At 60.3% G+C, this 12,122-nt stretch overlaps 4 protein-coding genes across 4 annotated transcripts; 3 read left to right on the forward strand and 1 right to left on the reverse strand.

Moving 5' to 3' along the window:
* The first annotated feature begins 382 nt into the window (after positions 1 to 382).
* BJ171DRAFT_89946 (uncharacterized protein) lies at positions 383 to 2,577 on the forward strand. Its single transcript, XM_053115974.1, has 2 exons — positions 383 to 607; positions 964 to 2,577. The coding sequence occupies exons 1-2, from the start codon at positions 508 to 510 to the stop codon at positions 2,259 to 2,261; spliced, it is 1,398 nt and encodes a 465-aa protein (XP_052966890.1). The 5' UTR covers positions 383 to 507; the 3' UTR covers positions 2,262 to 2,577.
* A 1,098-nt stretch (positions 2,578 to 3,675) lies between these two features.
* Positions 3,676 to 7,499, forward strand: BJ171DRAFT_503710 (uncharacterized protein). Its single transcript, XM_053110886.1, has 6 exons — positions 3,676 to 3,859; positions 4,014 to 4,690; positions 4,969 to 5,010; positions 5,162 to 5,220; positions 5,504 to 5,772; positions 6,069 to 7,499. Exons 2-6 carry the CDS (start codon positions 4,165 to 4,167, stop codon positions 7,315 to 7,317), a joined length of 2,145 nt encoding a protein of 714 aa, XP_052966891.1. The 5' UTR covers positions 3,676 to 3,859; positions 4,014 to 4,164; the 3' UTR covers positions 7,318 to 7,499.
* A 761-nt stretch (positions 7,500 to 8,260) lies between these two features.
* On the forward strand, positions 8,261 to 9,851 carry BJ171DRAFT_89977 (uncharacterized protein; the record flags this gene model as incomplete). Its single annotated transcript, XM_053115975.1, has 1 exon — positions 8,261 to 9,851. A coding segment is annotated over one exon (1,485 nt), but the record flags the coding sequence as incomplete, so codon positions are not given.
* Positions 9,852 to 10,455: 604 nt separating this feature from the next.
* BJ171DRAFT_581498 (uncharacterized protein) lies at positions 10,456 to 11,478 on the reverse strand (the record flags this gene model as incomplete). Its single annotated transcript, XM_053114110.1, has 2 exons — positions 10,456 to 11,078; positions 11,292 to 11,478. 2 exons carry the CDS (start codon positions 11,476 to 11,478, stop codon positions 10,456 to 10,458), a joined length of 810 nt encoding a protein of 269 aa, XP_052966893.1.
* Between the last annotated feature and the right edge of the window lie 644 nt (positions 11,479 to 12,122).

Consider the following 12,122-nt stretch of genomic DNA (forward strand, 5'->3'; position numbering starts at 1 on the left):
ACCGTCGCAGCGGCATCGCGCCGTGTGGGCTCTGTGGGACGGCGTGACGGGCCCGTGAGCGGCCACCGTCTGCCTGCTGGCCAGCGGCTGCTGTCCACGCGCTGTGCTGTGGGTGCACCGGGTTGCGGGCGACGCCGCCCTGCCACGAGTCTTCGCAATCGTCAACAAAAAAAAAATCTTGTGCTCGCATCCTCTCAGGTGGACTGCCCCCCTCGCCAGCCCCACCCTCTGGATACAGCATCGGCTGTCGTGCTTGGCTGTCGTGCTTGGCTGTCTGTTCCCCGCCCCAAATCGCATCCGCCCTCGGCCCTGCTGATCGCCATCCATCCACTCTCTCGCCCTCGCTCCTGCTAAATCCCGGCCTGCTCCCGCCGACGATCAGCCCGTTCTTTCGTCGGTTCCTTTCGCAGCCTTTCAAGCCAGCCCCAACCCCCCCCCGGCTGTCCTTCACTGTGCCCTCTTCCCTCGCTCCCCTCCCCTGCGACCAACTCTTGTTTCTCTGATCCAATGCCTGCTGTCTTGGGTCAGCCCGTCTTGACCTTGGCCACCGATGCCGTCCAGCAGCTGCGTGCCATTGATGAGTCGGATCTCTCGACCTTTTGGGGTGGTACGTCCTGCTGTCCTGGCTCTGAGGGCAGGAAAGAGTGTCGGTGGACCAAACCAGACCAAACCAGACCAGACTAGACCGGACTAGACTAGACCAGACTAGACTAGACCAAATCTCTGGGTCGGATGGGTCTACCAGAACCGGCTGTCGCCTCCATGCCGTGACTCACTCCGCGCTAACTCGGACTGGCTTTCTTTCCTCATCCTCTCCATCGAATGCTGCTGCTGCTGCTGCTCGCATCGGCCCAAACCCCATCCTCGCTCCCACTGCTTCATCTTACGTGGACCGCATCCGTCGTCTGAACCACGTCCATCACTCGCTTCCAATTGCCGGAATCACCCTCGCCCCTTCTTCAGTCATCACCAAATGCAAGGATAACCTGGAAAAGGGCCACCGCCTCGAGAACCTGAGTTGGAGGCTGTGGTACTGTTCCGTGCATCAAAAGGGCCGCAAGGAAAACGACTTGGCCCAGGCTGTGGCCTCGCTGCCCGAGTACTTCCCCCCCAGAAAGACTCCCACTGCCTCGCCGCAGTCCCTGCCCTGTCGCGGCGACTCGCTTGCCATCACCAGCCTCGAGTTGCCGTCTTCGAGTCGCTCCCAGCCCGAAACAGCGCCCCAGCCTCGTCCCCATCTTCAAGTCCATGCTCATGATCGTCCTCCACCGCAGTCCCAGTTGCAGCCGCAGCCGCAGCTCCTGCCTCAGCTTGACACCGCTCCTGCTCATACCTCCGAGCCCGCTCGGATGATCATAGACGTGCGGCCCGAGGTGCTGCCCCTTCCACGCATGCCTCACTCGGCCGACTCCAACACCACCGTTGTCGAACCCTTCGCCCCTCCGGCTCAGCCGCAGGCTCACCAACAGACTCTCGCCCCTTCCGTGCGGGTAGCCTCCCCTCCAGCTGCTGCCCCCGCTCCTGGTGGTGCCTCGGACGGCAAAGTCAAGTTCTTCTTCTCGGAAACCAACTCGGAGCGATCGGACGAAGGCGAACCTTCGGACCACCTCGTGGCTGGTCCTGCTACCGCTGCTGCTGCCCGTGCCACCCTGCTATCTGCTCCACCGGCTGCTCCTCGCATTCGCCCCACGGTCTTCTCGCCACCACCCAAGCCCAAGCCTGCGGCCTCAGCCAGCCGTCCTCCTGTCCTGGCTCACCGGCCCGCTGGCCCCTCTGCTGCGCTCCAGGACGAGGCCGGTCCCGAGTCGGACTACAGCACCGACACCTATGCCGACGACGACGATGACGACTATGACGACGACGACGACTTTGACGACGACTATGACGACTACGACGACGAGGATGACCCGCTTGCATCCGGCAGCGGTTCGATCATGTTCGAAAAGGTTGACATCACCGACAGCCCCCAGCAGTCGCCCGAAAAGCGGCGGTCGCTGCTCTCGGATGCGCTGCTGCGAACCTCGGCAGGCACCTCGCTGAAGCGAATCAGGACACACTCGCGGCTGAATGTAGCCTCGCACGACCACACAGGCGACCCGGCTCCGGTCCAAGACAATCTTCACGCGGACCCACATCTCACTGAGCTGACCGAGAGTCTCCGGCAGAACCTGATGCACGAGCGCCGCCAGCCCTTCCTGATGTCTCGAAACCCGAGCGCCGCATCAGAGCAGCAAAACTACGAGGACCCCGAGTACTGGTAGAGCGGACGATCGTGTCTATCCCGAGGATTCCTCCTCACCCCGATCGAACGGCTTCGTCAGCGACCTCGTCAACGATCCCGTGATCGATCTCACCAAGCGGCTCTGTGGAGATCCGACGGCCAGTCCGATCAGACCGGCGTCCCAGGGCCCGTTGGCAATGTTTAGGGCTCGTTAATCACTCGCTGCCCGGTGGCGCGGCGAGCCGAGTTCCCTCAAGCCAATACGCCTCCCGCCCAACCTCTTTCATGTTTACCCCCGTACGCAGTTCGCTTCCAAGCCCTGTCATCGGTAACGCCTCCCCCTCCCTCATTTATCGTATTATGCGCTTGCCGCACGCGAATGTTTCTTTGTGCTCTTGCTTGCCCTGTCACCAACCAGAACGTTAGAACTCAGATACAATGATCACTTTTGTCTTGGCCCTTCCTCCCCCCGCACATTCCATCCGCTTTTCCCCTCTTTATCTTGTTGGCTGTTGCCTTCTTCCCACACTCCCCACCGCTTGCCTCTCCGTTCCGTGCCCATCTGCTCCCTATTTTCCTCCAGCCCATCTCTCACCCTGGGGCCACTAGCGTTTCCTTTATATAACTACCCGTGGTCCACTTCAGTTCCTTGGCGCGGCTTGAGTCCTGCCATGACCACTCGTATGCATGCTCTATCCTTTTTTTTTTTCCTTTCCTTTCTGTTCTTTTCTTATTCCGGCATTATTTATTGTGTACAAAAACGAAAAACGGAACACTTTGATTTTGAGGCCGATGGCCGCAATGTTTTCTGGATCTGTAACTTATGTTGTGAAGGATCCCGAGATAGTCTTCCCCACCGGTCCGCCAAAAAAATATATATATATCTATATATGCACATATTCATGCATATCTGCACCGTCCACAAGATGGGACGAGACACGGTCTGCTGTTGCTGCTTTGGAGTGGGAATACTATCGTCCACACTCTCGCGATGATGACCAGCCGGGCGGGCCAAGACCCATGATGGCTGTGGCGGGAACATCTTGCCCCATCGTCATCTGTGGGAATCGCCTGTGGGAATCGCCTGTGGGAATCGCCTGTGGGAATCGCCTGGTGGAAGTGGCCGAGTCGCTGGCGCTGCTCTCTCGGTCTCCGTCTGCCTTGATTCTCGGCTTCGTCTCACCCAACGATCTCGTCGTTCCCCAAGTCAAGACTGGCTTTCTCTCTGTCCGGTTCAGGCTCAGGCTCCAGCTCAAGCTCGGGCTCGGGCTCGGCGTATTCCCTTGGCCTGTCGCTCGGTCTTGCTTGGCTTGTTCCTGCCTTGGCGCCGATCCGGTCCACCCGGGTGAGTATCTGGGCCCGGAGCTGTCGCCCTGGTCGCTCTCGGATTCCTCTCTCCTGTCCTTCTCTCTCGGGACCGCTGCTCTTCCATCCGTCGTCTCCTGGATTCATCGCTCGCATCCCGCTCACTTCCCTGTCCGTCTCGTCCAACCCTGCAGCACCCACAGTCCATTCTCCCCTCCCCTTCTTCCTCCCTCACCCTCTCTCGAGTCGCACTCGGGTCAACTGACGTTGTGCCGGCTTGCCCCAGCTTGCCCCAGCTTGCTGGCGGCTCCTTCCTCCACATCCGCCTTCCAGGTTCGTCGACTCATCCTCGCTCGCAGCCCGACCAGACCCATGACCGGGATCAGGGACCATGCACACCATGCGGCCCCCAGGCAGTATCGTAGCAGCGACATGGCATCGCACTCATCCATCTGACTGATCTCTGACCTTGTCCCTGTGCCTGTAGAATCCAGGCCCTCTATCCAGCTCCAGCTCCAGCTCCAGCCCCGGCCTCGACTTCCCCGTCGCTCTCAATTCTCTCGGCGCTGACTCAACCTCCCGATCCCAGTCCCAATCCCGATCGGCCTATTCCACCTCCCCCCTGAAACCATCCCGCCATGGCCGTCACCACCTGGGCTCTCTTGCTGGACTCTCCGCCGACACAGGGACATGCCCGTGAGGCTTCGGCTGCGTCCCCGACGACCCAGACCCCGCTCGCTGACGAGCCCAGCGCCGAGCATCGAGCCGTCGGCCTAGCTCCTGCCTCGACCATCACCACCACCACGACCATCGCCGCGAGCGCCCTTGCCTCCGAAGCCGTCTCGGCGCCGACACCCGATTCCGACTCGACCTCCCGGCACTCTTCCACGGTCTCGTCGACCCCTCCGACTTTGCCTCATCTCGATACCTCGACCTCCTTCTTCCCTGGCGAGACCGCCGCTGCGGCCCACCACACCTCCGCCCAATCGCCTCGCCTTTCACGGTCCGGCCACGGTCACAGCACCGGCCATAACCATAGCCACAGCCGCAAGACTTCGGAGCAGCTCCAGAAGCACAACAGCTGGGACGTCATCAACGAGTCGCTGGCCCAGACCTCGATCATGAACACGGTCAAAAACATCCGATGGTTTGCGCTGAAGCAAGGTGTGCATCCCCGAGACAGGCTCGCATGGGTGCCCGCATGGCTGCCCGAATCGAGTCTGGCCAGCGGGATTTGGGTCGCTGGCAGGACGTGGGTCGGATTCCTGCCTTTGCAGCTGTGCCAAGAACCGGTGGTGCTCCATCGAATCAAGCGTGTGTCCTACTGAGTGTTCATATCCCTGTTCTCTGACACATCCTCCGACATTCCTCGACCCTTGTCGACACCGTCGTCTCTCTCTGACACCCATGAATCACACACCCACCGGAACTCCCTGATGCAGATCTACTAGAAGCTAGAATGGCCAGTACACTTCACATTGTTGGTGAGTCAGCGCCTGCCAGCATCCTGTCGCAACGCTGAAGCCACTATCTGCTTTCCCACTTTGCTAACGAATCGGTCCATCGTCTCCGCTTCACTTTGCCCGTCGTTTGCTGCTTCTCTTTCGGCGACGCTTGCTGCTGGTCACGACGCAGGTCTGAGCTCTTATTCGATTCTGACGTATCCATTCTCTCTGCTGCGTCGGCATTATGTGGTGAGTCGCACTGTACCTGCTCTATCACTTCCCATACTCGCTGCTGGTGGTACATGCATACGTATCGGCATGTGCGATTGCCCTTGTCAGACTGCTCGATGGATGGCCATCACTAGCACCGTATCTGACAGTGTATCGGCTGCCTCCGAACATGACTACCAAACTCACCATACAATCAACGAACTCTGCCCTTCCCCGCTTCTCGCTCCACTACCACTGCCACTACTACGATCGATTGTGTTCTTTTTCTTTGGTGGACCCCCCCCCCAACTCCTGACGCCAGACGATCGGCTACAAGATTCCTCCCGTCGACGCTTCCTTGTCCGCCCGGCTCTTGCTCAGGCCCCACGAAGGCGTCCTGTCCCTGTGGAACGGATTTGGCTTCAAGATGATCGCACACGTAGCCCGCTTCCTCGGCGAGATCTTTGTTGCTCGCACGCTTCTGCCGCTCGACGGATGGATCATTGCACGGCAGCGGCCATCCAGCTGGATCAAGAGCAGTGCCGTTGGACGAGTACTTCGAGTGGGTTTTTGGAAGTACACGATCAAATGGTAAGCCTTGGAGCGGGCGAGTAATGAGGAGGGAAGATAGGCCGCATGAGCATGCATCAAGATGCGGCAATGGATGGGATGTGACCGAGCCGCTGAGGTTTGCGTCTCGACATGTTGATGTGCTGGATATGTGAACGTGCTGGATTTGTGAACGTGCTCGATATGTTGGCAGATTGCGTAAACTTATCGACGCTGTCGCTCAACCGATCGCATCCACAATGGCCCGGCTCTACACTGCAATCTAATGGCTCCTGCTCTCCTCTCACTGTCGCTGGTGCACGGATGACGTGCCACAGCGTTGGGCTTGTCGCCTCGTACCCGCTCTTCAAGGCTCACCTCATCCATAGTCTTCAGCACGCCACCGCAATCTCGGGCGTCGTCTATTCAGTCCCGATGCTCCTCAAGTCGTACGCCCTCAGCATTGGTCCGGCGCTGCAGCCGCGACTGCCGACAGCGCTGCCCTGGACATCGACGCTGGTTCCGTTCGTGCTGATTTCGATTGGCTCCGAGTACGTCTACTACCGCATCCTCGCCCTGGCGCGCGGGTACCTGCTCTCGCCCGAGGTTCTCCGGAGCATCAAGACCAAGCAAAAGGCACGCCGGGCACTGCGAGAGACCGCCAAGAAGAACACCTCGCAGTCCCGGAGGCTGCTGTCATTCGGATACTCGACCCAGGACTCGGACCGACGCCCATCCCAGTCTGCGGATGATCCCACGGGCGAGGCACCACAGTCGAGCGACTCGCGCGCCCTTGGCGATGACGAAGACCCCGACGAAGGCGACGAGGGCGACGAGGGCGACGAGGGCAACGACGACTATGCCTATGGATACACCGACAGCCTGGACGACATGATCCTGGACGACTACGATGAATATGACGAGCGCGATCGGGGTGCCGCACAGCGGTCGCCGACGTCGCGATCGCCGCTGCCGTCGATCTCGTCACTCGCCAGCTCCAGCAACGAGGACGAGGACGCCGACCTGGGCTCCGAATACTCGGACGACAGCGTCTGGCGGCAGCACATTGCACGGCTCCGACAGCAGCAGCGCGAACGGCGGCGCCGGCAGCGACAGCGGCAGAAGCAGCGGCCCCAGCAGCTCTCGGATTTTTACACCTTCTACCCAGACATGATCTGCCGACTGGGCAGCCAGATCGTGCTGAACGTCGTCGCCTTCCCCTTTCAGGTGGCGCTCACCCGGGTCATGATCCAAGGCACGGGCCTGGTCCTGCTGCCGGAACTGGACGACCACTACGAGGGCTACGTTCAATGCCTGACTGCAGTCTTTCGCGAATTCGTGTCGACTGGCTGGACGAGGACGAGCACGAGCACGGCGGGTGCTCTGCTGGATGTGGACTCGATGACGACGATGGCGATGACGATGACGGCGAAGACCACTGCGCCTGCGATTGGGGCGGCCCTGCTCTTGAACGTGGTCTCGGACCTGGTCGTAGCCTGGGCAGTGTTCGAGACGGTCGGGATGGTGCGCAACTGGGTGCGACAGAAGCCCGTGAAGATCTTCTTGGATCGGGACATGTCGAAATGAGACCCGTTCGAGGTGCGGCGGTCACTTGTTTCGGAAAAGAGATAATGGATTCCGCTGCTGCCTTCGACGACAAGCTGCTGGCTCGCCTGGGACAGCAGCGCCTTGAATACATCGAGTCGAATCTCCACGAGCAAATGGTGGATCCGCGCGAAAATTGGTACAGCAACCTCAGACCGCAACAAAGCGGTGGGAGGCAAGCAAGGGCGGTTCCAGATCTCGCGAGGGGGCGATGCAGCCTACAGAGAGAATCGATATCCATATTCACCACCAGCGACGAGCACCGCCGCGTGGAGGGAACTGGAATGGAGAAGGCAAGGTCTTTGGACGACGAAGCGTGCCCAGCCGGCGTCCTTGATGCTCGTAGTGCCTTTGACACCCTGGGAACACCGGAACACCGGAACCGGCGAAACCACAGACATATCCGAGGCCTTGCGTTCGTATTCAGGTGGTCTGATACAGGCGGGATGCATCCGGCGCAAAGGACAGCCAAATCACCCGGCGGCGAGCCAGGGCGGTGTTGCCGGATACACGCAACAGTCGCACAGTGGTGTGAGCGTGCCTTGTCGGTGGTTGGCTGTGTTATTGGCTGCGACGGCTGTGATGTTGGCTGTGTTGTGCAGCTCTGTTGATATGCAAGTTTGCATCTGTTTGCGACCCCATGTCAGTCATGTCTATTCACAGCCATCCTCGTCTATTCCCGCCTCCGTTGCTGTCGCCATTCCAGCCGCCTGCCATGCACCCCATGGCCGTGCCCCCATGGCAGCCCCGCCGTTGGCTTGTGCCCTGGCGTGCTGCTCCTTGTCGCCATCACCTATCGCCAAGCACAGCCGCCGTCATGCCTTTTTTTTTTTTCGGGCTGCTGATTTGCAATTCCCAGTAAGCCAGTGCTCGACAAATGCTCGACAAATGCTCGACAAGTGCTCGGCTTGCTTGCCATGAGCGCGGCGTTGTCGGCTTGCAAATCCCACCCAACTCACCCGCCCTCACACTTGATCCCATTCATCCCGTCGACTTTATCCCATCCGCACGGCTGACTTGCTCCATTCCCTTCATCCTCGGCCCCCATTCAAGACACTTCCTCCGGCTCATCGCCCCGTCCTCCGCCTCCCCCCGCCTCCGTCTTCATCAACCCTCCTCTTGCTCCCTTCCGCTCCAAGCCCGTCCAAGCTCCCTGTCGTCTGCATCCATTGTCCGGGTGCATCTGTGTCGCAGCATTAGCAGCACCCGCACGTCATTTGCTCTGGCCCTTATATTGCGGCTTCGCCTTGGCTTGTATCTCCCACCCCAGCCACGACCGGAACCCAAGCCCTCGCAGCCACCGCCGCACCCAGCCGCCATCTTTCCCACCATCTTTGCCACCGGCTTTGCCCCCTCTTGTATTTGCTCCAAGCACCTTTGTCCCGTCGTCGCTCGATCCGTTTCTCGATCGCTGCATCTGTCTCGCCACTTGGTCCGTCCATCCATTCATCTCCTGCTCAGTCCATCCAACCCGGGCCCGATTTGCCCCCTCTTAATTCCAACGCGAGCACATTTGCCCTCGCTCCGGCACCTACTTGTAACTCGTCGCCGCTGCCGTCGCCATGCCCGAAGTCCAAGTGACTCAGTCGCCCGAATACCAGGAGGTGTTCGGCTCGCCGCAGCCGCTCCGGCTGCCACCCCGATCATCCTGGGTTCCTCTCCATGGCAAGCGGTCGGGTCTGCAGAAGCAGCTCGACAAGCTCGTCGATTTCATTCGCTCCATGAAGGAGTCAAAGCCAAAGCAGCGGCGCTCCAAGACGCCGTCGTCGAAACCCTCCTCGAGACCGTCGTCGAGACCGTCATCGAGACCGGCGTCGGTGTGCATTCCCGAAACCAGCAGCTCGGCCAAGCCCAACAAGCCCTGGGTCTTCAACGAAAAGAAGACCGCCGTCGAGAAGCAGGTCAACACCAACCGGTACAGCTCGCCGCCGTGCGTGCAGTCCAGCGCCGTGACGGTCGTTGCTCCAGCGTCGCCGCTGTCGTCAACGTCGTTCCCGCCGGTGCTCCCGCGCGACCTTGGCGACCTGGAAGCGCCGCCCCGAGGCATCCCCTCGAGCCAGCATCATCGCCTTGCAGCCTCGGCCTCGGCGCCGTCGCTGCTGCCTGGGCCTCGTCTGGTCCTGGCCATGCCGACCTTCTCGGACTCGGACAACTACTCTCAGAGCGACCAGGCTTCGCTCTCCGAGGCTCCCCGCTCGCCGCCGCCCATGACCCCGGACTCGACCGCCCGCGTCATCGATCTCTACAGCTTCCAGAACCAGTCGTCGTCGGCCTTCTCGATCCAGTCGGCAGCCAGCACGACCCGCAGCCGCGGCAGCCACCGATTCTCCAACTACTACGAGATGGCGCCCAGCGGCAAGTGGCACTTTATCCAGCGCGATCAAGACGGCAACTGCCTCGGCGCCTTTGAGATCGACTCAAACTACATCTGATTCGCCTCTTGCTGTGCCTACGCCTGCGCCTGCGCCTGGCTGACTCGTTGCCATCGACATTCATCCCCGTCCGTCCTCCTCGCCTCGCCCTGCCGCCTCGCCCTGCCGTCATCGTGCCTCCAAAGTGCTCCTGCGCACTTCCTTTCTTCCCCCCACATCCGGTCGAGCCACCGCTGCCCTGATCCCCCCGATGGCGGCTCCCCCTCCTCCCATGTTGCACACCGACTCATCAACATGCTCCACTGAGCAGATTTCGATATCTTGCGCTTGGCTGGCAGCTGGTCCTCCCTTCGTCAGTTGCCACTCTCCCGACCCGCCGCCACCTCTTGCCCGCAATTTTGATCTGCAGCGCGACGGTTTTCTCTGCCTTCGGCCGCCTCTCTCCCTTCCCCTTCTCTCTCTCCACCACTTACTCTCTCGGACCCAATGCGCCCAGTGCGTATGATCCATTTCAGCAGCTTCTTTCCACATGTGCACGATGCACAGATATCTACATGTACTTTTTACTGCCCTATGGCTCTGCGGGCCGAGGGAGGCAGTCTCAATCGGTTTGGCCAGGCACATCTTGGCCAGCGGTATTGTATCTTGACAAGCACTGCTTGGCAAAGGATATCCCTCATGGCGAGCCCCAGTTTACTGTGTATGTTTTGCTTCCGTACATGGCTTTCGCTTTCTTTCTTTTTTGGAATCAGTAAACACGATCGATGCTCTCACGACACTCTGCGCATCCATCGGTCTGTGCCAGCTCAGTGTCGTCCGTGGGCTGAGATGGCCGCTGTTTCGACTCGGTGGCGAGGAGGGCCACCGCACCCACAGACACCAAAAGTGCCAGAGATGGAACGGCCAGCAGCCCAAGCAGCTCAAAGATGTAGCGGTTATAGAGGCCGAAGAAGTAGTAGGCCAGATAGTCTTCGCATGCGGGCAGATAGGCTTCGAAGGAGCTGCTGTTGCGCTGGCAAAAGGCATTCTGGGATGGCAGGATGCGGCCTGTCCGGACACAGCAGCGATAGCAGGCCTCGACCGAGTCAAAGAGATCAGGCCCGACGAGAGTCCAGTCGATGGCGAGGGGCCGGCCCGTTGTGCTGGTTGATGCCGGCGAGAGCAACGCTGTGGTGTTGGTGGCGCTCGACAAGACCACAGAGACTTGCTCGGCGAGGGTGGTGCGGAACACGAGTGCAAGCCAGGTTTCGATGGCAACGGCAATGACCAACCACGGCAGGTGCATGCAGATCGAAGCCACGGAGAAGCGGTATCCGCCATGGCAGCCGGTGATCGAGATGATGAGGAAAGCCACGGCCAGGACAACGAGACCTGTGCATGCAAGCGAACACAAGCCGGGGTGCAATAGTGATGATGATGATGATGTTGATGGTGGTAGTGATAGTGACGGTGATGGTATATCCGCCAAATACACAGACGAATCGATTGGTGGAATGGACAGCTCGGCAGATCAGTGTCCGCATCGTCCCCATTCACACTGCCGACATCACGTCGCAGACAGCATCGACGGTGGACTTGCCGTACCAATGGAGAGTGGGAACCTCGGAAAATAGATATGGAAGACGGGCGACTGCAGATCCTCGGCCCAGGTGACATACACCACGTTGAACCAGTAGAATCCCAGCACGATGCAGCCAATTTGCACGGCAAAGAAGACAGCTCGCAAGATCCGCTTGGAGACGGTTGGCTGGAGGCGGTTGGAGAGACGCATGCTTGCCTGCTGGGTTTGATCGATCTGATGCGTGTGCCGGGGAGCTGCGATCGCCGTTGGGGGAAAGCCTCGAGGGGAGCGTCTGGACGAATCGCTCGGCAGCAGCCAAGAGCCGATACAGTGCGGATGATCACAGCCTGCCCATCTCTTTGATCCGAATACCCTCTGCTCAAGCCGCCCAATGCGCGGGCGGGGAGGGGGAAGCATGGGTCCAGTTTGGAGCTACTCTCTGCCCCCATGCATTTGCCTGCCCACGCATCGGTCTATGTGCATCCGTATGCCCAAGACATGCACTCCGCCGCGACGCCAATACACCAACGTGGCTGCTGCTCCCACGCTGGCCGTGAGCAGGCCCAGCAGGCCCAGCAGGCCAAACCAAGACCGGTGCACATCCCCGCCGGTGCCGAGCGGAACGGACATGAACTTGTCGGAGTTTGCCGAGCCAAACCCCGCACCGCCACTCGGCTCGAGCCGTGATCGGCGGCTCCATCCGGCTCGAGCCACGGATCATGCGCAGCTGATCACTTCATCCGTGGCGCAGCGCCGATCACACTTTTCTTCCTCCCGCATCCCACGTGACGCAGGCGAGGGCCGACGCCGTGGGTATAAATTGCGGGCCTCGGCCGCATCCCTCTCTTTTTCCC

The sequence above is a fragment of the Polychytrium aggregatum genome (assembly GCF_025602895.1).
Source record: "Polychytrium aggregatum strain JEL109 chromosome Unknown BJ171scaffold_17, whole genome shotgun sequence".
NCBI lineage: Eukaryota > Fungi > Chytridiomycota > Chytridiomycetes > Polychytriales > Polychytrium > Polychytrium aggregatum.